The sequence below is a fragment of the Eubalaena glacialis genome, chromosome 1, assembly GCF_028564815.1.
Source record: "Eubalaena glacialis isolate mEubGla1 chromosome 1, mEubGla1.1.hap2.+ XY, whole genome shotgun sequence".
NCBI lineage: Eukaryota > Metazoa > Chordata > Mammalia > Artiodactyla > Balaenidae > Eubalaena > Eubalaena glacialis.
The window spans coordinates 51,165,400-51,191,127 of record NC_083716.1 but is presented as its reverse complement, the minus strand read 5'-3'; the positions used below and the strand labels follow the sequence as shown (position 1 = coordinate 51,191,127).

General features: G+C 52.4%; 1 protein-coding gene across 1 annotated transcript in view; it reads right to left on the bottom strand.

Annotated features, from left to right (window-relative positions):
• Positions 1-25,728, bottom strand: part of GRID1 (glutamate ionotropic receptor delta type subunit 1) — a 666,870-nt gene that overhangs the window by 462,435 nt on the left and 178,707 nt on the right. The window contains exon 4 of the mRNA XM_061196716.1: positions 9,596-9,801. Coding sequence (XP_061052699.1) covers positions 9,596-9,801 — 206 coding nt within the window. The remainder of the gene's footprint in view (positions 1-9,595; positions 9,802-25,728) is intronic.

Below are 25,728 nucleotides of genomic sequence, written 5' to 3'. Positions count from 1 at the left end.
CGTAGACAATGGACTTGAGGACACGGGGAGGGGGAAAGGTAAGCTGGGACCAAGTGAGAGAGTGGCATGGACATATATACACTACCAAACGTAAAATAGCTAGCTAGTGGAAAGCAGCCGCACAGCACAGGGAGATCAGCTCGGTGCTTTGTGACCACCTAGAGCGGTGGGATAGGGAGGGTGGGAGGGAGATACAAGAGGGAGGGGATATGGGGTTATATGTATACATATAGCTAATTCACTTTGTTATATAGCAGAAACTAACACACCATTGTAAAGCAATTATACTCCAAAAAAGGTGTCAAAAAAAAAAAAAACAAAGTTCAAGAAAGGAGGCATATGGCCCCTGTCACCCACAGACCTTCCTCCCAGGAAGCCCATCTGGGAATGGTAGACAGATTACAAAGTGGCCCCATCCACTTTGGCCCCATCCAAACTCACCATCCTTTACTGTTTCCACTCCCTTTGCAATGTAGCCTTGCAGTTCCCCCAAGAGGAATTTCCCCAGCATCTCCTTCGCCTGGCCCTTAAATCCAGGCTCGTGGCTTCCTTTGGCCAAGAGATCATGGCAGAAGCCTTGATGCACCAGGTCTGAACCTAGGCCTCGAGCAGCCCTGAGCACTTACATTTGCTCTCTTGAAACTCTGCTGGTGCCCAGTGAATAAGTGTGGGCTAGCAACTGGTGATGAGAGACCCGAGGCCTGGTCACCAGCCACCCCAACTCACAGCCAGCCCACCACCATCCTAACCGGCCAACCCCAGCTGAACGGCCAGTTGACCACAGATGAATGAGCAAGCCCAGACAAGATCAGTCGTATCTGACCCAGGTCTGCTGACCAGGACACTCATTAGTATGAGTATTATGGTTTCACGACACTGAGTTTGGGGATGGTTTGTGACGCTGCACCAGCTAACTGACGCAGAGGCCTTCTATTCTCCAAGCCGACTGGCAGCTTGGACACAAAAGGCAGACGACCAAGGCCAAGTTCCTGATGGCACCAAGCAAGGGCCCCATTTGACAGCATGCAGAGGATGGCACCAGATATGGGCTGCACGGCACAGACAGCTTCTCTGAGATGAATCCGCGCCAAACGGGATCACCTCGCCTCAACTCTGTCTCTCTTTAACACCCCAGCCTTCCCGTGGCTTCCCGCAGTGCTGAGGAAATTCTGCTCCTTTCCCACTGGGCTCCCCACACAGCCCTTCAATCAACAAAGGGCTGACTCACCACCTCAGGGGAAGCCTCCCCAAGCTGAACACCCTTAGGGATCCAGAAGCAGAAAGGGTAATTGAGTCATTCCACTGCTGCAGGCTGTTTCCCTTTGTAAATGCCTATTTCCCATGCCTGCCCGCAGCCCCAGCCCCAGGGGCTACCTGCTAATAAGCCACAGAGACCCCTGCAGGGAGGAACTGACACTCTGCTGGCTATTGAATGGTCCACAGAGGAAGAAAAGAACACCAGGTATCTCCAGGCCCATGCTTCAGGTTCAAGATCCCTCTCTTCAACCCCAGAAAGGAGCAGACAGGCCTCCCAGACAGCTGAGTAAGGCTTCCCTGAGCACCAGGAATGGTGTGGCAGATTCAAAATACAACTTGAAATAGAAACAGCACTCAAACAGCAAACGAACTCCAGAAGGTCCAGCCACATTCAAGCATTTCCCTCCAGGAGGGCTTGGATGCTCCTTTGAAATTTAAAAACCAAACATTTCATTCTTTCAAAACAATCTCTTATTCAGGTGCCCCTGCTTGGCCTGAACCTTAAGAATGTGTTTACTCTGTGCCCACTGGGTAACTGAGCGTCCAGAGAATATCTGCCTGGAGCAGGAGTCAGGGCTCCTGGGAGTCAGCCTTGCATCCATCCCTTTGAAAACCATCATCCACAGGCTCCGAAAAGGCCATTAACAAAGATGAATATGTCCCAGTCCCAGCTCCTGGCCTCACATGCTCCTAGGTTCCACGGGGAGAGAGACAAACACGCTCACAGCACAGTGGGGGCTGGCCGTGGGCTCTGCGGTGAGGGTGGCCATGGAGCTATGCCCAGGGTGCTGCAGTGCCCTGCAAGCCCTCAATGGCTTTCCCAGGGTGTGTTGCAGCAAAAATAGAAATGAAGTTTTCCCTCTCCTGAGAACAAGGAAAATAAAGGGAACAGTGAACAGGCTAAAGAAGAAACATAACCTGGCCTGAAAGAGTTAATCACTCCTAGTTTTGCTTTTTTTTTTAACTGTTACTAATCTGTAACTAGATTTGTACTTCACAAAGCTAACCTATTACTCTTTAACACTATGTGAATTACATCCTGCACTACCTTGTAGCAAATCACCCCATGTAGCATTTGCATTTCAGAAAAAAAGGTGTCCGGCAGATAACCCAGAGACAAACGGACCCAATTACTGGGCTGCCTGATGTCAGCTGTGACTCTTCTGAAATAATGCAGGAAGACGAAGAATGCAAGACCTTCACTACTTTGATGCTTATCATATACCCTGCACTGTGAGCCCCACATATAAAATCTTCTCTGATTCCCGAAGGAGTAGGGGGGCCCAGTTCTTGAGGCGCTAGCCTGCTGTGTCTTCCCTTCTGCCTGGCAGAAAAATAAAGCCATCTCTCTCTTCCTGCAAAATCTGTCTCCGTATTTCTGTTTGGCATCAGTGCACAGAGAAGCCAAGATTTCGGCAACAGGTGCACAGGGTTCAGAAGGATGAGAGGAGTGTGGGAACAGAGAAGGAAGGAGACGGTGACCTGGACACAGGCCCTGGGGGGACAGCTGTCTGTTCCCTTCCCCATCTCAGCCAGGCCCCGAATTCCGGCTGCCTTGAGCATCACAGAGCTCCAAACCTGCCAGAACAAACTCTACTGAATATCTCTTCCTCCTGAGCTCATTTCTAAGAATTTCTAAAGGGAAAAAAAAGAATTTCTCAGACTCGTTGTACTTTTGCTAAACTACTAAGGCTTTAAAATCTGTAAACAGTAGGATATAATTAAATGCAAATGCGGGGCCACATTTAAAAATTAATCTTCTATAATTAGTTAGCAATTTTAAACATTCTGATAAATGATACTTAAATGGCACAGAATTATCCTAGCTCTGAGTGATAAAGTCATCTGCTGAAGATTTACCATGTTGGAGTGTGAAATATTTGCATGTATCATGCGGGACAACAGAACATTGCAATCACTTAATTTACCTTTGCTATGAATGTATTTAAAAGCACAGTCTTTATATTCAAATTGTAGGAGCAAACTCACTCACTGCAGCAAACTCGGAGAAGCAACTGATTCAGAGCCAGGCGTTAACCCTGGCTGTGCTTCTAGTAAAGATTAAATTGGCCTCCAGCCACACCCCTTGCCTGGGAAGCCAGTCCAGGTTGGGGTGGGGAGGGATGCTTGGAAGTGGCCCTGTCCACCTTTGTCCCTTCACATTCACCTACTCCTCCCAGCCTGGGTGAACGATGACCCCCACTCCCAGAGCAATGGGGAGCTGTCCTACGAACAGGCTGCTCCCTTGCTGTTCTTTCTCTCATCCTTCTCGGTACAGAAAGAGATCCCTGGTATTATTCTAACCACAGAGGCAAAAGCCATCAGCTGCAACTGTCACTCGGTGCTGCTATTTCTTTCCCAACATTGCAATGCCTTCCCCAGACTGCTCTGCCATCAGCAGTGCCTTTCAGGGTGGGTGTGTGTGTGTGTGTGCACGCGTATGTGTGTGTATCAGTGCCTCTTGGGCTGTGCTAGTCTGAGGGTCTGCTTGTACCAGAGTATGTGGCTGGTTGGTGGTATCACTGTATCAGCCTGCATCCGTGTGTTCGTCCATGTGTATGTGTGTGTGTGTGTCCAGTTTCCCACACCTGCCTGCACTGCTGCTTATTGCCAGCCCTCTCCCAACCCACTCACCTCCCTGCACACTGCTCTCCCCCTGTGGTACCACATGCCACCCACAGGAAGAGTTCACCCCATTCGCTGACCGAGGAACGAAGACCAGGCCAAAGGCAGGGTTCTGAAGCAAACTTAAGCCTTCCAAAGAGCAGAAGTTTTAAGACCAAAGCCCTTGCTGATGGGCTGGCTAAGGACCTGATGACCAACCAAAACAAGGCAACTGAGGAATATACAAGAAAACGTAGCTTTCTATTGGAAGTAAGAAATATAAAATATCCATTCATCATTCCCTCAACAGCCACTGTGGGCCAAGACTTGTGCTGCTCTTGGAAGATAAAACAGTGGACACCACGCAGTCCCTGCCCTTGAGGGGGTCACATTCCCGTGGGAGGGACAGGCTGCACAGGGCTGGACGGCGTTCGGACTGCAGGGCGGGGGCAGGGCACGGTGTCTGCCTCACAAACTGTCAGCAAGCAGTGGCAATTCTTCTCCATAAATGCTTAAAATACCTTAATTTTTCTACTTTTTCCAGTAAAACAAAACAGACTGGGAGGGAGAGGAGAGAAAAATAAAGAGGATACAAAAGGAAAGAGGGAAGCCCAAGTACAGCTAGAGACAGAAGCACAGAAATAACGAATGAGAGCTGAAAGGACAAAGTCCCGGAGTCCCCCTTCCCCGCACACGCCCAGAGGAGGCTCTGGCGGATGAGAGCCCTGGGGCGCCCCCTCTCGGCCGCCACGGCGAGTGCCCAGCAGGACCACGGCCATGGTGTAGCCACAATGTTCGACACCATGGCAGGTCCCCAGGAGAAGGCACCACCACTGTGTTCCCAGCCAGTACTTGATATGGTTCCTGGTCCATAGTAGGCACCCAATCTGTACTGGCTGCGTGGATGACTGGGTGGGTGGATGGATGGATGGACTGAAGGACTGATGCATGAACACACGAATGGATGGATGGACAGACAGATGGACACACAGACACATGGACAGCTGATGAACGGATGGATAGACTCTCCTTCAGGAAGATGAGATGAAGCCCGGGGCCAAAATGGACTGTGGACTGGAGGGCTCCCCATGAAACCTGACCTGGAGAAGAAATAACAGTGAGACGTACACACCCCTCAACAGCTGGGGCTGTGGTTATGGAGGCCACTATAGACTATTAACCTCGAAGACGCTGAAAAGAACAAACCAAGAACAAACCAGTCCCGAAGTTTGGATTCCCCACCCCCGGAATAGGGAACCCCTTCCTGCTGCCGTCCCAGCCTCAGCCCCATCACTCCCCACCCTGCACACCCACTGCAGCAACCTCACCACACGCATCCCTGAAGATCCTAGGGCTCTCCAGACCCCTGTCTCCAGCCCCACCTTGACCATGAGGTTAATCAAAGTTCATCCCTACAGACCCAGGCCCAGTGTCACCTACTCCAGGGAGGGTCCCTGACCCCTTGGCCACCCCATCTCTCCCGGACCAGAGGACATGGCTCCATCCTCGGTGCTCTCATAGGACCTGGTCCACACCTCTGCTTTTATAGGTGAAGGGGTTTGTTTACACCTCTGTCTTCCCCACCAAGCTGGGAGCCCCAAGAGAGCAGAGACAGTAGCCTTAGTGCCCGGCACAGAACTTAGCACAGCCCTCGGGCTCATTAAATGCTGGACAAATGAAAGAAGGAACTCCTGAACAGAGGGGAGGTGTCTCCAGCAGCCAGGAGCAAGACCCCTGGCCTTGGCCCCTCTCAGCAGCTGTCACCTTGATCACTTCAGGACTTCCACAGCCCTGGAGTGAGTGAGGAGAGGACAGTGACATTCCCACCTCCCCTGGCTGGTTTGGGCTGACAGGCTACATGAGTATAGCATCATAGATGGCTGTCACCATCCACTAAACCCCCACTTGGCAGACAATGGTCCAGAGAAGAACCAAGGCCCAGCTCAGGATAGGATGAGTCCAACTCAGTCCCAATTAGGGGTGATTGGAAGGTGCCACCTCCCCTGACTCCGAGAGTCCCAGTGTCGAGCCCATGCAAGGCTTCCCTCCATGGCCTGTGCCCTCACAGCCCACCAAGGGCAGCACCCTGGGGGGCTCCAAGTCTGGAACCAGGAGACGGGAGTTCTGTCACCCCTGAGCCCAGTCTCCCCAAGGGGAGCCTTTTAAAGATAATGCATTGATGCGGTGATAATATTAACACTGTGATAAAAAAGATCTCAGAGGAGGCAATGTGGATTCAAGACTGAGTGATAAAAGCTGAGGGGAGCTTGAGGCGGGGCCCGTTATATGAGCCCACAGGGCCCCCCAAGCAGACCCCAGTGCCTCAAGCCTGCAGCACACCCCTCTTCTCACCCACCATCTAGGCTAGATTCCCCAAGCCCACAACCCCTGGCAAGGGCAGCCCCTTGCAAAGTGGGATCACAGAGAGGCCAGCGGTGCATGGGTCCCCCGAGCCCCCCACACACCCTCAGTGACTGAGTGGACCTCCCAGCACAGCATATGAACAGCCTGGCAGGTCCCAGACAGCCATGTCCTTGTCATTAACGACAGCGAAAGCACCGGCCTTCCCAACAGATTCACATGCAGCAAAATGTAAACGATTCAAGCAGAACTATCTTCCTCCCTCACTCCCATCAGCCAGGCTTTCTGAGTGGGGAAGGGGAGGAGGTACGGCTAGGAGGACCACATAACCCAGTCCTACTGGAATTTGTCCATACCAGGCCTGATCAGACACAGTATCAACATGTCATCAATAGCGGCGGGGCTCTGAGGCCATTCACTTCCCCACACCAATGTTTTGTGTTTCATAAAATTCAGGACATGTCCTGGCAGTGGGTCACCCTTGTGAACATCCTCTGTCCTTGTCACAACAAAGAAGAGGTTGGGTTACTCTGCTCAAAAAGCCCAAGCAATGCCTATGTGCAGTGCACAAAGGTTTTGTTCTGGGATTGGCATCTCCAAGTGTCTCCTGGAGGACCCGCTGGACTAGCCAGCCATACAGGACACGTTCACCTCCAGAATCCAGGCTCCTTCCCCTACCACACTTAACAGATGCAGTAAAATTCTTTGAGCACACCCTAAAAACCTTTGCCAGACACTGGACAGAGGCAACTGAATTACACCTTCCCCCATGAAACCAGCATGGCCCTGTTTTACCCAGTACAGTAACTCCTATGCTTGTCTTTTCCATACAGGCAGACCTCAGAGATATTGTCAGTTTGGTTCCAGACCACCGCAATAAAGTGAATAGTGCCATAAAGCAAGTCACATGAATTTTCTGGTTTCCCAGTACATATAAAAGTTATGTTTACGCTATACTGTAGTCTATTAAGTGTGCAATAGCATTATGTCTAAAAAAATAAAGTACATATCCTAATTAAAAAATACTTTATTGCTAAAAAATACTAAGCATCATCTGACAACAGAGGGTTGCCACAAACCTTCAACTGGTGAAAGACACCATATCTGGGAAGCGTAATAAGGCGAGATGTGCCTGTAACATGGCACAGAGGGGCTCTGGAGTGGGTCATTCTGGACTTGATTCCTGTTCAAACCCCGGGTGGCTGCTTGCATGACCTTAAGCAAGGCATTTAACTTCTTCAGCTCCGGTTGCCTCATTTTCAAAGTGTTAGGATTAGAGAAGGCACACGGAGGGCCAGGCCCATGGCGGGCACCCAGGAAATGATGGTACCCTCTCTCCTCCTGATAGCAGGCACGTGGGACCAGAAACCAAGACTCCGAGCAGCCAGAGCTGGAAGCAATGAAGCCCAGGTGCTGTCCTTCCCTACAATCTCTGGCCACCCCTCCCAGGGGCTTGTCATTCTTGCCCAACATTAAGAGCAGCCACTCCAGGGGACTTCCCTGGTGGTCCAGTGGTTAGGACTCCGCGATTCCATTACCAGGGGCCCGGGTTTGATCCCTGGTCGGGGAACTAAGAGGTTGCACCCCGAGGTGCAGCCAAAAAAAAGAGCAGCCACTCCAGGGGCAACCCCAGCTCCGCAGCACCCAGCAAAGCAAAGGCTTTGCAAACACGGTCTGGGAGATCAAGAAGGCAACCGGCCAAAGCCAAGCCAAGTGGATCCAACACTGCAGGAATTTGCATAATTAACCACTTGGAAATAATACCTTTAGGCCAGTCTTGGTCATGTGTTAAATCCTTGCAGGGCCTAGAAACAGGGCAAGAGCTGAATTCATCTGGAAGGGAAATGATTAATGTGAACAGTGAACAAGCACGGATGCTTCTCGAGAAGCTATGTGTCCGTCACCGCCTCCATCTCTACTTTCAGATGAAGACACTGAGGTTACAGAGGTGAGGCAAATGACCCAAGGTCACACACAGAGTAAGTGGGGGAGCTGGACTCGACCCCAAAGTTGCTTACATCCAAAACCAACGTTCAGCAGAGCAGTAGCCGGGAGGAAAGGAAGCAAGGAGAGGAGGCGAGGGGTTGGCGAGGAGAGGGGAGGGGGGGAGCCCGGAGACACTTAGCAGACACCAGCCCCAGAGCAGACTCCACCGGCCTTTTAGCAAGGAGAAAAGCTTTCCTGGGAGCAGACAGTGGCACAGACACTGCTGGGAACATTCTGAGAAAGCCTTGGACACATTAATGTTGCTAATCCTAGCCTGCCCATTACTGGCCTGAATGACTTCATACAGAGAAATGTGTTCTGGTGAAAATGCCGAGCATCGCCCGGACCTCACAGCCGGGCTGACCACCAGCGTGATCCGGGGCCTGATTAGCCCAGAACGGAAGGGCTGCTGGCCAACTGCACCAAATTAAGCGTTCCCAAATTTCAAGTTCTCCAGCAGTGGGCTTCGTGCTGGCTGCTGATGCATGAGGTAGCATTTCAAGTAATAATTAATTAGAGAAGAAAGTAGAATAAGCAAGCAAAGGACATCAGATGGAATTAGTATAATTCTGCCTTTCACTTCATTTTACATTCAATCAGAGAGGGCCAACAAAGTGCCTGGGGCTGGAAAGAAAACCGCCGGGAGCATTCAGCCACCCTCTGACTCCTTCCGTCCACCGCTGCTGCCAGGCAGACCACACCCACAGCCTGTCCCCCAAAACCTACCCAGGCCGGAGAGGGACCTGCCAACTCCAGGTTGTCACCTCTTTGCCATTAGACCACCAGGGCGTACCCATCATCAGCTCATACAGTACTTCTAGTTTTCTGTTCCCAAATTCATGGATTCTTTGTTAAACTGGTGGGTCTGACCCCTAATAAAGTTGTTTAGAAAAAAATCATTGATTATCCCAGGCACCAAAAAAATAAGCACGTACACCAAGTATCATTTGGTGACATGCAAACAACACCTGCTCCGGGTGCTAACACATCCCAAAGCAGAGCTGCCCACCTCTGCCGAGAGCTGGAAATTTATTTTATCCCTAGAGGCTGACACCTGTCAACCAAGAGGAAAATTAAAAGGAAAAAAACAACAAACAACGGCCTCAATTTTGCTGCAAAAATCCCTGGCAGTGACAAATAACCAGGTTTCCCACTAGCCGCCCCCAGCCTCTCAGCATCTGGGCAGGCGTTGGGTCACCTGTCGGGGACCAGTCAGGAGTCAAGTTGTGCTGGGGTCTCCTCCTTCATGGAATGTGCTGTGGGCCCAGCACCCAGGGATCCCCACGTCCGTTTCAGCCATGCCCGAGCAGACGGTGCCTGCAGCCCACCTGAGCCACCCCCAGGGAGCCCTGGGCAGCGCTCCTGGGCCCCAGGCCCCACCACCTACCTCGTTGATGAAGGAGTGTGCCCCCAGCGGGCTCAGCAGCAGGATGGCGCGGCGCAGCGTGTCCCGGTAGCGGTTCAGCTCCTCTGTCTTCATCGTGGTGAAGAGGCTGGTGAACACGTGGCTGACGTTCTTGTCCACCTTTTGTAAAGAGACATCAAGGCCCAGCCGCGAGGCCTGGTCCAGAAAGCTTTGGAGCCCACGGATATCTGAGCAGTGGAGAAGATGAGGGGGAGAGAAACATCTTTAAGTGGGAAGGGACCTTGGAGGGCGTCTAACTCCAATGCTACCCCCTCCCATATGGGCCTTGAGCAAGGACTCAAGTCTGCCTCCATGGTCCAATGAACAAAGGATGGAAGACATGTATTTAGTCCCAATGTCCCTCAGCAGCATCCAGCCCCTGGGTAAGTTTCTCCCACCATAGGGAGCACTTCCTGCCATCCAACAGGTCCTGTGGCCACAAGTGTCCTGCATGATAAGCTCCTTTTCTCTCCCTATTGCTTTCACCCAATGGGAGTGAAGGTTCTGGCAGTTCTGTCCTGGTTGCTACATGTGGTGGTGGTCCCTAACCCTGGACCCCTGTTCCCTCCGCCTGGCTCTGCTCCCCAGGGCTATGACTCCTTGACCCTCAGTGGTGAGCTAAGGCCCCTGACTGCCCTGGTCAGAGCAGGCCCAGCTTCAGTCCCTGCCCCAATCCTGTAGCTGAACAGCCTGCACCCTCACAGCCTCCCTGAGGCTTGGGACTCTGTCTTGTTCCAGGGACTTGATTTTCCTGGATGAGCTCTCCTCCTCCACCCTCTTTCCAGCTGGGGTGATCTCACCCCAAGTCCAACAAGAACTCTGCATCCTGACTGGTTCAGGGGTGAGCAGGTGGTCCAGGATGGTCCTAGACTGAGCACCGTCCTGACACTTTGGTGGAGCACCTGGGAGAGAGGTCTGCTCTTTCCCCTGTGGTCACCAAGGGGTCAGGATGCAAGCCCAGGGCAGGAGGGGAGCATGGAAAGCTGGAATAAATTACCAGGGAGCAGGAGCCCATAAGGAGCTTGGGGCCCAGCTATATCAAATATTAGTGCAAACCTACTCTTGTGATGGCCGGGGCTGCTGAATATTTTTTTTTTAACTAGGGCCCAAATCTCTCAGCGGCAGCCCTGCATGAGCCATCTGGCTTCTCCTAAAGGAGATCTGCCCAAGAATGGAGCCAGCAAGCAGGTCCAAGAGTGGGGCACAGTCCCGATGATGTCATTTAAGCCTCTGGGTCCACCTATGAAGCCTGTTTCTCCTGGATCTTTCAGTTTCATGAGCCAAAGAATACCCTTTCCTGCCTAAGCCAGCTTGAGCTGGATTTCTGTCACTTGCAGCCCAGAGTCTCAATGCATAGGCCACTTTTTCAAGTCTGGGATGTTTCCTTCATCTGGTCCATATCTGTGTTCCAGGTCCCCAAGGCAGGCCCCACACCTGAGCCACCCCTTCCAAAGGACACTGGGCCAGTCCACATCGCACACGTTGTACTCCCTCAGTGTCTGGGATGTCCGTGGGCTGCCGGGGCACGCCCTGGCCCATCCAGTCACCCAAAATCAAATTCAAAGGATACAGTGTTAATTCAACCCGATTGTTTTTCCCAACCAGTTCCTCTTCCAAACTTTCACTTCATGCCCATTCCACAAATTTCATGAATTCTACACGTACCAGGTAGCATGCAAGCTACTACAGTGGTTCCTTTACTGCCCATCTTGCTGGGAGGTTGGCTCACCAGTAAGTCTAGTCCCAGCTGGATACGACAAGAGCAGCCATGGAAAAGCAAGCACGGTGCCAGGGAGACCAGAGTACCATGGCAGTCATAACTGGGGTGCTGGGGGGAATGTGCACAGAGTCCCTCTGTTCCCACGATGGGGGGAAGCCCTGGAATAGGGTCTGAGTACCTGTGGTAGACTCAGACACTTAGAACTTAGTACAGTTCCTTAGTAGAGTTCCATCCACTTTGTGCCTCAGTGATTTCATCTGTAAACTGGGGATGAAAGTTCCTGACTACCATTTTCATAGGACTGTGAGGAACCACAGTTCTTGAAGGTACCACCTGCTTGCATCTCAGGGGCCTGCACCTGGGAGGCACAGAGAGCCTACATCCTAATGGTCCATCCGATGGCACAGCAGTGCCCAAATGAGGACCCCTGGGCCGCTTCCAGAGATTGCAAATGTGAGACTGATATTCAAGTCCATGTGTTCAAGTCCAGCCATGACCTCAGCCAGCTTGGTCTATCGGCAGCCTGGCCCCTGGAGCACAAACATGCACCCAGAGCTGCCTGCCTGACAAAGCACAGAGGTCTCAGTGTTGCTCTGCCCACTGATCCAGACAGGAAAAGGTGCCAGGAAGCAGGATGGGCCCTCTGCACCAAGCCCCAGGGCTCCCCGAAAGGTGACCAATGGAAGACCACACAGTGCCTTACACCTGCCCTGGCACCAGGGGCTCCCAACACACAGGCCCCGGGTTGTCAACACCCCTTGGATCCCCAGAGAGGCCATGCAGTCCCCATCAGCCTGCTTGGGCCCCTAGAGATCTGTAGCCTTAAAGCCTCTTGAAAGAAAACTTTGAAGAGGTTCTTCAGAGCTTCTTCACCTACCAGAGGGAATGGCAGGCAAATGGGCAGAGATGGCTCAAGGAGCAGAAGTATAGCAGGGGGAGGGGACTCCCAACTAGGAAAACTCAGGGCTGGTGTCAACACTGGTCCCTCCCTCTCCTGACCACAGCATAACTCACGCCTGCCAAGGGCAAGCTTGAGAACATCTCAGCACCGAGCAGACACCCATACGCCTAAATCAGCAGTGCGCTCCTGTGCCGGGCATGCAACAGCTTGCACCCAAATGGCCCATGATGGTTTCCCCTCAATCTGGGCTGTCACTAGCTACCTGTAGCTATTCAAATTTAAACTTAATTTCATTAAAATTAAATAAAATCACACGCTTAGTTCCTCAGTCACACTAGCCACATTTTAAGTACTCAATGGTCGCATCTGGCTGGTGGCAACCATATTGAACAGCACAAATATAGATCATATATGATGGATCATCACAGAAAGTTCCAGTACAAGGTCTGCCTGAGAAACTGTCTTTTAACCCGTGCAGTGTAACTGATGGTCCCAAATATGGGAGATGAGCTGCATTCAGGCCTCCCTATTACCATGCCTCTCGCCCTGTCACTTTGAAGACCATTCCAGCTCCTACTCCAGGTTCAACCACATGACCTGCTTTGACCCATGAGACCATTGTGACTTGGTATAAGCCGAGATTTGAGTAAGTGTGCATTTCTGTTTCCACTCCTGGACCCTGCCACCACCATGAGAACAGCCCTGGACTAGCCTCCAGAAGGATGCAGACACGTGGAGAAGAATCAGGCGGACCGGGCAGCCACCCCCGGCTACATGCCAGCTGAATTCAGATACACCAGTGAGCCCAGAGAATAACTGCCTAGTTGATCGATAGACTCACACACGCACACACAAATGACTGTTGTTCTAAGCCACTAATTTTGGGGATGGTTTGTTTCTCAGCAATAACTAACTGATAAACCAAGTTCATCAGATGCATTATATCTAATATGCCTTAGGAAAAGTTCACTGAAAGAGCAAGGCCTGTATCTTAAAAAGTCACCCACACACACAGCTTCCCCACAGGGGGTCGAGTGCGAGCCAGTCCTGGGGTGAGGACACTGGTAGCTTCTGCAGCGCTATCCCTTCGCCTGGACACCAATGTCCTCACTGCCCGTGGCCTTGGCTCTGACCCAGATCTGAGCACAGCTGATGGGACAGGGACAAAGGCAGCGCTCTGAGACCCACCATCTACCAGTTCCACTTCTGGCGCCTTTCAAGGCCATCACCAGTATTTAAAGTAGCAGAGACTGGTACGTCTGCAGAGCCATGCTTTACGTGAGCACATGCGCAAAGAGAGCTCCAGGGTGGCTCTGTGCGTGTGCCCATGGGTCCACCAGTCTGGTAGGGGTCCAGGAACCTCACGCATCACACCAGCACGGCCGGTCCTCACAGGCTGGGGAAGAAGTCCCCTTCAGTCTCTTCCTGGAGGTCCCCCTACCTAAATCCATCTCAAGCCATAGGACTGTTTCACTTCCTCAGGGAATAGGAGGTGCCATGGGGGGTGGCAACTGTCTCAGGACCCCCAAGGACGCACGAGGACATGCACACACAGAGAACACAAGCCCTCAGAGCTCCTGCGCACGCGCAGCTGCTGCGTTTCTGCCTTCTGTTGGGGCAGCCCCTGATGGAACTGAGCCATCAGCGAGAGTTTAAGCTCCCTGTCAGTGGCTGGCTCCTCACACCTGGAACAAGTGATGCAGGCTGAAGGCAGTGCTCCTGAGGGACCATGGCCCTGGCTACAGCCGCCTGCTCCCACTTGGCTGAAAAGGTCAGCCCTCAGCCTCTGAAGGTCTTATTCAGTTGCCCTTGAGGAGAGCTGGGGGACAGAATACCAGTCAGGAGCACAAGCTAACTTTGCCGCCCTCCTGCCGCTCCCCAGGAATGCGGCCAAGGAAGTCCACTTCTCCAACGAAAATCCCTTCCTCCCTCAAGACTGAGACTGAGTGTGTAACACCACCCTACCCTCATCCCCCAAGAAAGCCAGCTGCGCACTGCTGCTCCCCAGAAAGGGAGAATTCTCCAAGAAGTTAGACTAAAGACAGAGATGGGGCTGCTCTCGGGGTAGCAGTGTGGGCATCCCAGGAGCCCTTTGGCCCCCTACAGAGTTCTGGACCTTGGCCCAGGCCCTTCCACTGGGAGCTCTCTGTGCAGACTGGCCAGCCCAGTCCACCTTTGCTGGTGCAGCTCCCCCAAGCAGACCCACCGCCACTAGAGAGGGAGACGAGGGGGCCACAGTGGGCGTCACATCAGCCGCAGCCCAGAAAGGGCAGGAGAAGGCAAACGGCCCACAGCTCTCCAAGGTGGCAGTGGGGAGGGTGCGGGGGGCACGAACCATGAACAAGGGCATCGGCCACCCACAGGGATGACAGGGAGAGGCTCCCAGGAGAGACGCCCTGCTCCCCAGAGAAAGGAAGCAGTTCAGGGAACAGGGCAAGTGCATTCCTGCGAGGAATCTGATGTGACGACACCCTAGGACGGGCCTCAGCTGCCTTGGCCCACCCTCTGGGCTCTCAAAGGACCTGGTCATCAGAAGTCTTTGCAATACCAGAGCCGTCCTGTTGACATTCATCCATCCCTCCTTCCCTCCAATATTCACTGAGAGCTTTCTCTGTGTTGGTCCCTCTCCTAGGGGCTGGGGAACAAGAATGAACGAGCCCACGGTGTTCCCACTAGCACGGGACTTACATACATTTCAGGGGCTGGAGAAGAGACTGGAAACAAATGAACAATAGATAATTTCCAACATTGGTGTGAGCGCTGAAGAAAGTAGAGACTGGGTTGCAGGAAACTGCAGAGGGTCGGGGTGGGAGAGGCCCCTGTGAAGAGCATCGGTGAAAAGGAGCCAGCCCTGGAAACCGCCCGGGGTAGACCACTCCTGACCGAAGAAACAGCACGTGGAAAGTTCCAGAATGAGGCATCTGGGATACCGAATGAAGAAGGGCCTTGCTCACCCCACAACGGGGACCAGGAATAGGGAGGACTGGAACTGTGGGGCTGCCAGGGAAGGAAGCTGGGGCCCCACCACCAGCAGTGGAGTGGGTGAGCACAGGCATCCCCAGTGCCCGAGCCCTGGGCCTCCTCTGCCCCATCCCTCCTCCCCTCCACAGACCAGCTTCCGAATGCTGGGCCCAGGCACCCTCTGGCACTTCCCAGCACTCACCTCTCTGCCCACTGCCACGCACACCACGCTGCTCTGAAGCTCTTGCCAAAGCCATCAACAAACGGAGACCCTCCTCTCTCTTCTTTTTCCATGGGTTCTCCGGAGCACCCAGCCTGTGACCGCTCATCCTTGAAGTCCTTTCTCCCCTCCCCGGGCTTCCAGACACACACATGTGCCCCTTCTGCTCCTGCCTCTTTCCTGATGCCTCCCCTCATGCACTCCTGCTCACATCCCCACATTCCTGGGCTTCCCTCTGGCATCACCCATCAGCCAGGCTTGGAGAACATCAACACCAGACACCCAGGCTGGCCAAGGGCTCTCCACTTCTCCTAAACATCCCATCATGAGCCCAAATCCATGATCCCTTCCCAGGTTCAGGCACCATCATCTCCTCCTTGGGACTTCTGCCACAGTCTCCTACGAGGTCCCCCTGACCCCGGGGTCCTCCCAGCCAATGCCTTCCTCCGCCAGGATGTTTTCAGAGTTCATATCTGCTCATGATATAGCCCTCCTCTAAAACCTTCCATGAATAACACATTTCTTTTAAAGTTGCCAAGAAATTAATATTCGCAAAAGAATCCATCAATCACAAACAAACAATAAGCCTTCCAGAGACTTTATTATTATATATAAATAAACTCCATACATCTTAGTCTGAGACATAAGAGACTCTCTGGTTTTAACAGCTTTTTTTATTTTTGCTTTTGTATCACCATCACCTTCTTCCACCACCACCACCAGAAACCATGCACCCAAACCCCAGTAAAAAAAGCTCTTTGCCTTTCCCTGGACACCCCCCTACACCCGCCCGCCCCCCCCCACACACACACACCCCGTACACGCACTCATACTCTCAGCCTAGATGCTCCCAATTTGAAATTTACAGAGCCCTACCTTTCCATCAGACTCAACTGAAATCATACCTCCTCCCAGGCCATCTCAGATCCTCAAGTCAGAATTCATGCCTCCCTGAAGTTTCATAGCTCAAGGACCTGGGAAGCAGAAACTAGGTCTTTCTCATTTCTTTGTCCAAGCCCAAGGCTCAGTGACTAGCACAGAGTCAAAGACAGCCAAAGTCAGCGGAATCAAACTGAATCAAAGCAAGATCCAGCCTGAAGCCCAGGGTGATTTCAGCAACCACACAATTGTCCTGTATCTGATGGAGGCACAGCCCCACTAAGCAAGAAAGCTGTAACTATCCCACTACTCCTTCTGAAAAAAGAATCATATAGTCATGCGTGTTTAAAATACTTTCTAAAAAGTAACTGAAATGAAAGAACACATTTCAAATTGCTTCCCATACTATCTTCAATTTCCAAGAAATGTCCAAGCACTGAGAGTACTTGTAAAGAATATTTTACCATCTATAATATATATGTATATGTATGAAGGCTGCCACCTCACACCCAGAAGTTCAAAGTTAGAAGTGTTTGGGGATTATTGGCAAATTTTCCGAAAGCTGAGACACAACTTTCATTCTACTGACTTTTTTTTTTAAACTCCTTTCTTATCTGGCCCCCAAATACATGGTTCGAATTTCTTCCCAGCTAGAGTTTACCCAAATTCGAGTTCATTGCCAAGACCTCTGCCCAGGGTCCTCTCCTCCTTAATTGCTCACTCCCCTCCACAGCACCAGCTCAAAATGCCACCATCCTTGTCATTCATGGAACAGCTACAGAACTGGGGTATGATGGAGGCTGGGTCTGCAGGGGAGGAAGCAGCCACCATTTCCAAGAAAAGAGATCACAAAGACCTACCTGCTGCCAATCAAAAGTGATACCCCTTCCCTCTGCTCAGAATCCATTTGGTGCCTCACCTCCTAGAACTCAGCTGCCCAGCTGTGCATTCCCTCCCTCCCTTCTCCCTCCCTCTTCCTCAAATATTTCCTGAGCACTGCTCTGGGAACAGCAGAATTTGAAAACTTCACAGCCCAGTCCTCAAGGAGCTCTCAGTCCTGCACGTAAGACTGAGCCCAGAGCAAAGAGTGGCTTTGCCCTGCCACTCACTGAGCACCTCCCATGTGCCAGCATGTGTTCCATCTGCAGACTACATTTCTTGGATGCATTATCAATCCATGTTGGTGGGATAAAGGGCATCTCTATGGGAGTGAGGTGGTCACAAAGCAGGCCCATGGGAGTTCAGCAAAGAGAGGGGCAGAAATGCACAGATGTGGCGCATCCAGCCGGCTCTCAGTAAAGCAGGATGCAGGCCTCTCCCTGTCATGAGATGACAAGGTCCCCCAGAGCAAATGCCCCCCCAGGGCCCAGGCAGGGGCTGGCGTCAGGTGAGCAGGAAGACCCTCAGGGGCTGTCCCACATTCTTTGGCGGCGCAGTGCCACTGTTCTATGTTTCTTGGCAAGGTTCTCATCTGGGAAGGAGGTCTCCCTCTCCTGGTCACAATCTCAGCTGCCCAGCTGGCCCTGGGAGTCCTCCAGAGTGACCTCCCATCCCCAACTCCCCCCCCCACCAAAACCCTGCTCTCTGTAGTAATCATGTCTTTTATCAATACTTTTGGTATTCTGATGGCATCTGGAGCTCTGCTGACCCTGGAGGACTGTCCCTCAGAGGGATAATCAATTCCCAGAGATAGTAAACAACTCGCCCCAGAGCACCTTGTTCATATGCAAACCAACCAATCCAGGGCCTGCACCCTCAACCACCTCCTCTACGGGACTCGCACACGTTGAGCCACTATCCACCCGCTTCAATCACCCCAGGACCAGGTACCAGACAACTCGGGACACCCCTGTGCCCCACAGCCTGCCAAAATTATTCAAACCAGCCACTCCTAAGCCTGCTTACCCCACCTCACCCATTCTTTCCTGCAGAAATCACTTGAAGGGCTCTTGCCCATAGTTTCCCTTCGCCTTCTGCTTCCTCATCAACCCTGGTGCTTCCCCCAGTGGCCACCCAAGGCATGGTGTGCCCCCTCCACCTGGGAATTGTCACAAACTATCTTTTCAATGGAAGTTGTCTCCTGATCTACTGGTCTTGTCATACCTAAGTAACAATAGAACATCCTCTGCATGGTGACCTGGGATGCAGCTCAGGGAGGGGCACACAGAAGTAGCCCCATTGGCCACACTCCCCGCCCCCTCCCCCAGGGGTCACAGAATAAGCACAGGCATGGGTTCGAATCCCACCCTTCACTAGCCCAGTGACCTTGGGCAGCCATTTCTCTGAGCCCATTTCTTCTGCAAACAGAGCTAATTCCACCTTCCTCCTAGGAGCACTATGATCCTTCACTGAGTGGCATACATTACTGCCAGCACAGTGCAAAATAGATGTTCAGTGGCTGTCAGCTCCCTTCCAACCTTCTCACCAGCCCTGGAAACGCCCCCCAAAAGGTTCCCAAATGAACAAATCATCTCTCTTGTCCTAGAGGCTCATCAAGAAGGGAGGTGCCATCCTGATAATCGATGACACAACAGAAGACTAAAAAGGTCGGCTCTCCCTTCTGTGATCATAGAAATTCCAAAGTTGTAAAGTGGCTGAGGGGAAGGTCTGTCATTGAAAACTCTCTGAGAAAGAGACCAAATTTCTGCCCATAATAGGGGCCAATAATATCCAGGAGCCTCTGTTCAAACAGGTCTCAGAACAAGCCACGAAACTATACATGAGCAGATTCTGTAAAGGAGAAAGGGTCGTCTGGGTAATTCCTTGTGAGCACATTTACATGGTGTGTGCCCACACATATGTCATTTCAGACACAGGAGTCCATGCATGAGCCCTACTCACAGCCACCGCCTGGAGCCCTGGCAAAGGAGGGCATAGTGTGATCATAACATGCTCACTTCTCCCCAGATTCTGTTCCTTTCCATTTAAAAAGCAAACCCAAGGGAAAAACATTTTAAATAATCAGGCTGGCAGATCAAGATTAAAAACAATTTAAAATAAACGTCTACCCTGGCACTTTGGAAAAAACATATCACGCTGCATTAAGTGCTTTGAATTAAGTAAATTGCACCAAGTAACTAATTTACATAATGATCAAAATTTGCATTTTACACATGTTATGATGAAAATAGGTTTATAAAAGAATTCTTCACCAACTTCTGTTCCGAGTTGGGTTCCAGTATTTGGATAAAATTCTGCAGTGCTGATCTGCTACTGTCTTTCATGTTTCAAATCTCTGGCTCCTTCAATATTTTTTTTTAATCTGGCAGGTCCCTTATTCCCACTGCAATAAATAGTCCCTTTGATTTGCAATTCCCTTCCATCAACTGAGAGAGATCATATTTTTAAAGAATCCATAATACACTAATGATTCTTAGAATTTTCACAAATAAAGTTTGATGTTCCTGTCACCTTTCACTTACTAGGTATTTGGTACTGATTTTAGCAATTCTTCCTCCAAGATCTGTAGGATTGGCTTGAAGTCCTGCAGCTTTGGTTGCCATCTTTTCAGGATGAGGCATCAGAATGGCATTTCTCAACAGGCTTGCACCCACAGGCCCCTCAGAAAAGAAGCAAGACCCCACTGGACATACTCAACATGCCCAGAGGAGGCTGAGCACGAGGTCCTTAAGGAGACTGACCACCGGCCCCATGAGGCCACCCTGCGCCTTTCGGTCCTTGGTGCCCAGCAAGCGGGCCCAGACCCAGAACTCCCTCTCCTGGAGCTGCTGGATCCTTAGATGCTTCCTTTATTCTCTCCTTCTCCACAGCCTGTGAGGAAGGGACAACCTTCCCATTTCACAGATGAGAAAACTGAAGCCAGAGAAGTTGAGTCCCTCCATCAACACCACACAGCCAGCAAGAGGAACAATCCACAATCATGCCTTGAGAAATTTCTGGATGTTTTTCTGGACTTGTTTCTAATTTAAGTAAGATCCTGAAGCAAATCTAGAAAAGTAATTTCCAAGTGTTCTCCCAAAACAGTCATGTTTGAATTTCCAAGGGGCCCCAGAGATGATGAGTTTGCTTTTTGATAATGCCACAGACAAATGCCCCCCCTCCATGGCATGGCGGGAACGATGTCATGTGGTGAGGAAGATGGAGTCATGCTCACTGCACTTGCTTATTAAGGCCTGGTGTGGTGCCAGCACCATGCTACGCATTTTGCACATACTGTCTCATTTAGTCCCCATGACACCCTGATGTCTGGCCCAAAGTCATCCAGCCCTTTAGAGGCAGGACTAGGGTTCAAATCCAGAGCTCTGATGCCGGAGTCAGAGCTCTTTACCCACATTCGCCAATCAGCCAAAGGCACCTGGGAAGGGATGGGAAGGAGGCAGGTCAGAGCCCCCCACCACATGCACATGCTGAGCCAGGGGCCTGTCACACACACTTCCTCTGAGCCTCACACACCCCTAGGGAATGGCCAGATCACGCCTATTTCACAGATTAGCCTCCGGCTCAGAACAGAGCTGATTCAACCCCAGAGCCATATACTGTCAGAGGCTCTGGTCTGTGTCACATCAAGGCATGGGACTTGCTGATGGTGGCCAGGGTTTCCCCCAGACCCCTGCCCAGGCCTACAGAGTGGTCATCTCAAGCACACAGGGCTCCAGAGAGACCACACAGCATGCTGGTCGAATGCTGGAGTCTAGCTTTTAGGAATGGCAAGAAGACGGAAATGTGACGCATACTATTACCAGCTGTTAATTTGCAATCAGTTTTAATAACTGACATTACACAGTGAAATGCAGCATCTTCATTAATTCCGTAAATTATCACTGTAGGGAAAAGCCCACGCTCCCAGAAACGGCAGCTCGACTGGGCTGACTTGGAAGTAACCCTGGGCCAGGTTCCACATCTTCAGACCTGCCCCGGGGGGTGCCCAGGGATGCCGGCTGCTGACCCCAATCCTTGCTGCCCCAGGACCGCAGCAGCCTCCCACCTCCCAGTGCCAAGGGTATGGGACTGGCCCCCAACTCAGGCTTTCTGCAAGCGTCTGGTGGCCACTGTGCCATAACCATTGTGGAGGCTTGAGAGACGGATCAGACAAGGAGCTCAACGGAAACAATGAGACACGCAAGCAATGCTTGAAGATGTGCTAGGACCCACGAGAAGTACCTGGGAAGCAGTCTGTTTCCCCAGGCAGTGTCAAGCGAGGAAAGATCTCCGGGAAACCTTCAGAGAGCTCAGCCCAGGAGCTGGAGCCTGTGGGTCAAAGTGGCCTTTTCTAAGTAGACAAGACAGGGAAGTGTACTCCAGACCAAGAGAACATCAGGATCAAGGGCCTTGTGGAACCCAGCAGCCCACCTGGGGGACTTGCTGATGGCTCTATTTGGCCATGAGGGACACAGGGCTTGATGTGCCCCTGAGGAGGATGGCCACAGTGGCATTCTTGGGACTGACCAGAAAGCAGCAGAAGGAAGAGCATCAGAGTGGTCTTTGGGTCAGCTGAGACCAGGGCTGTGGCCACAGTCCCACCGAGGGACCGAGGTGCAGCAAACTCAGTTGCTCTGGAGGCAGCCTGGAGCCCCAGTGTGCACCTGAGTGTCCCCCATGGCCAGAGCCAGGAGGCCTGAGCAGCTGCTGCCCAACTCCTGTGGGGGCCTTTCCAAAGCAGGGCTCTGGCTCCCGGGTAGGAGAGAGTCGAAGAGCCTCAGTTGCCACCTTGGTAAAATGGGCAGGGTGATGCCTCCTAGGCGGTAGGACCACTGTAGGGAGCAAGCGGGATGATGGATGCAAGCACCTGGGCCACAGTCCAAGTGTGGGGAGGGCTTGGAACGATGGGCCTGCCTCACCAGTGACACTGCCATCTCCATGCCACCTCCAGCGCCACCCCGCCCCTTCTGCTTCTCCCCAGCCCTGGCACAGGAAACCTCTGTCTTCACAGCTCTCTGCTGACCTCATGACAAATGTTCTTCTACTTATGCATTTAATTTACATAATTACTCTCTGATATTTACTCGGATTTAATTTGTTTCCTCTGGAACTTGCCTTTGAAGAGGCAGTGCCAACCAGAGACAGGAGTGAAGCGCAGCAAGGGGCTCACAGATGCCACCGTCCCTCTCCGGGGGCCTCCAAATGCCACCTCTGCAGAAGGACTGGGCTCTGCCCGCACACAGGCACCATGCACGGAGCCTCACACCTCCCGGTGTCAGATGGGGGCCAGGCTGGGGAGGATCACTGCCCGTGAAGACCTCGCAGTGGAGAGAGAGGTGCGTAAACACCAGTGCCAGGAACGACTCTCTATGCCAGCCCCAGAGGGAAGTGTGGGCAGTGCCAGGTGGAAGGACGGCAGGAGTCCTCTGTTCAGGAGTGATGGGGAAGTGGTGGAGCTGGGCGTCAGACTGAGCTGGAGTCCGGAGGCAGTGGATGGACTGATGGCATTGCCAGGACCCTCTTTGGTGCAGCAGAGTGGGGGTCCCAGGGGCGTCATGTAAATGAGGATGGAGTCCAGGTCTGGGCAGACCACAGAGGGCAGCATGGACACACCGTGGGGTGGAAGAAAGGGTCTGATTTTGAAAAATCCGTTTGGCAGTTCTGTAAGAAGGGGCGTGACCTGGAGGGCAAAGGGCCGTAGGCCATCAAAATCTCAAGGCCATGGCCCAAGCACAAACACGGGCAGGAGCACTGAGGTGGAGAGGAGGGCCTTCGGCTCAGAAAAAGAAGGTGAGGGAGGAATTAAACATGAGGGACACCGGGTTATGCTTGCCAGGCTGGTGGATGGGGAACCAAGAAGAGAAATATAGGAGGGGGATGGGGGATGGGGGCTCAGTCCTGAGTGGCCTTAGCCACTCAGCCCCAGGCCTACGCTGGGAGCGCAGGAGCACCTCTCTTCCTTCACCTCTGCTCCGGGATGCTGATGGGGTTGGGTCCGCCCAGGCTCTGCTGTCCTGTGAGTCTCACTCACCCCCAGTTCTGAGCCTCTTTCCTCCTAGTTCCTGGGCTGCTGTTCCAGGTCGCTGGGCTGGAGCCTCCCCCAGATTTTGTCCTTTACAACTCATTGATTTTTGTGCACACACACCTACTCACTTGCATACACTTACATGTTCACACTCATACACTTACATGTTCACACACACTTGTGCTCACACACTCACATCCATGCCCACATTCTCACACTCATACATTCGTACTCACACCTTCACACTCGCTCACACACACTCACCTGCACCCTCACCCTCACGTTCACCCCCACACACACTCACTCACACAGCAGCGTGCTGGAACCAGCCTGTCCCATCTCACGAGAGGCCGTGGTTAAATTTTCAGGGATTTTGCAAGCCAGTTATCAAACACAGCCACTATAAATTAAATTATATAAACGTATAATTAAACAAATTACATTACAAACAAAATTGACAAATACACAAAGCTCATCACTTCCTAATTATCTTGCTACATTTTACTCTTATCTATGTTCATGGAGCTATTAATGTCTGTTGTATCTGAAATACCACTTAATGGTGCATCATCCCTTCCCAACTCCACATTCAGTGATATCATGACGCTCAAAATCAGTCACCATAGGAGTATTTACACCCCAGAAACCAGCAAAACTATAAAGCAGGGCTTTCTGTTTCCCTGGAGAGCCGGGTGTTGAACACTTACTAGCACACCAGGGCTTACAATGCTGCGCACATTCACACTCCCCCACTCTCACACACGCACACCTGCGCCCATGCTTAGCCGCTCACACGCACACTCACACCTGCACTAACACACACAGCGCCACTCAAGTCACGTACACACTCACACTGACACACACAATGCTCCCTCACTGTCTTACACACACGCCAGCGTTTCATTTCCCTTAACATCACACAGATGCTCAGAAACCACAGCCATGCCCGGGAAGGAGACCAGAACCGTACCCTCTGCTCACCCTGGCCTCCCCCCACCCTCCCCTGGGCCTGGGAGCTGACTCTCCCAGAAGGCGTCTGTGCTGCAGCCTCCCCACACCGCCTGGAGGGCACCTCACGTTGGTAATAAAAGCAAGACGACGGCAGAGATCAGTCATAATGGGGTCGGTTGTTCACAGAGACGAGGAGCTCTGCAAGTCCGGGTGAGATGCCTGGACGCCCTGGCCCAGGCAGCCCGGCCATTCTGGGAGCAAACACAGGTGGCCAAGGGCTTCTGTGGCCCCATGCAGCCCTGCTAAACCCCCAAATTAAACCCGCACCTATATTAGTTAAGAGCCAGGCTCTGCAGGCCTAATAGAACTGCCGGCCCATCTGTCACAAGCTAGTTAACTCCGGCCAGAACCTCTTGGGCCAGATTACAAATGGGATTCAGGGTGGGGGGCCAGGGGAGGCAGGGTACTATCCTGAAATATAATTTGACGTTTCCTTCCAAAATACCATCCTCGGGCTGATCCATCACAGGCCCACCTCTGCCCGCACCCACCACAAGCGAGGCCTGGACCGTGGCACCTTCCATCACCAGCCTCTGGAAGGTCCTGGAAATGCCAGGGCTGTTCTAGGGCTCCGAGGAGGATGAAGACAACTGGGCTAACTGTTTGATCAATGTCAGTGGGGCAGGCCACAGTGACAGAAACGTGGCTGCCAGGGCCAAGGCCACCCCTGCTCCTCCTCCCGAGGGCAAACATCCTCCCTGCCAGGAGCATTGGGTTGGGGAGGAGGGGAGCAAAGACCAGTCCCGGAGCACCTTCTGTGTGCTGGCCCCGCACACTTCCAATTCATGACCTCCTCACAGCAAGCCTGTGAAGGCAGTATTAGTATTCCTGGTTTACAGATGAGAAAGCCGGAGCCCAGAGAGCTTCAGTCACTCAAGTAATAGGGGCTGACCCAGTCAGACCTGACTCCACCCCACGCTGCTGCCCCCAGAGCAGTGAAACAACAGAACATCGAGCCCCTAGGACCGTATTCCGCGCCCCAGTCTCCAGGAGGCCCCCTGACTCCTGCCTGACTCTGGGCCAGCTACAATATCCCAGGGGGCCCATCCCAGCAGCAGCAGGTGTCTCTGGCCAGTGGCCAGGGATTCTGAGTATCTGATTCACCATTGCACATCCTGTCCTCCAAGCATGGCAGCTCAATAAAGCATCATGGGGAAAATGTGTGAATTAGCTAATGAAAGGCAATTCTCTGTCCAGGGGAGGAAGTCCATGTCCAAGAAGAGCCTCCTGGTTGAAGCAGAAGCCCGCACTGGAGCTGGGTCATGCAACTGGAGAGGAGGGGCTGGCAGGGCTGCCATTGCCGGCTGGCCTGGAGCACACGCCTCTGCCCACCACACATTCCCCAGGAGCAGCGACCGTGGGGGACATCCTGGCAGTGCACCCGGCACTATGCCCTGTGTCCAGCCCTGTGCTCTCCCTATCTCATCTACCACTCCAGCAACCCCAGGAGGGCAGGTCTATCATCATTCCCATTTTACAGATAGTAAAACTGAGACTCAAGAATGCTAAGTGCTAGAGC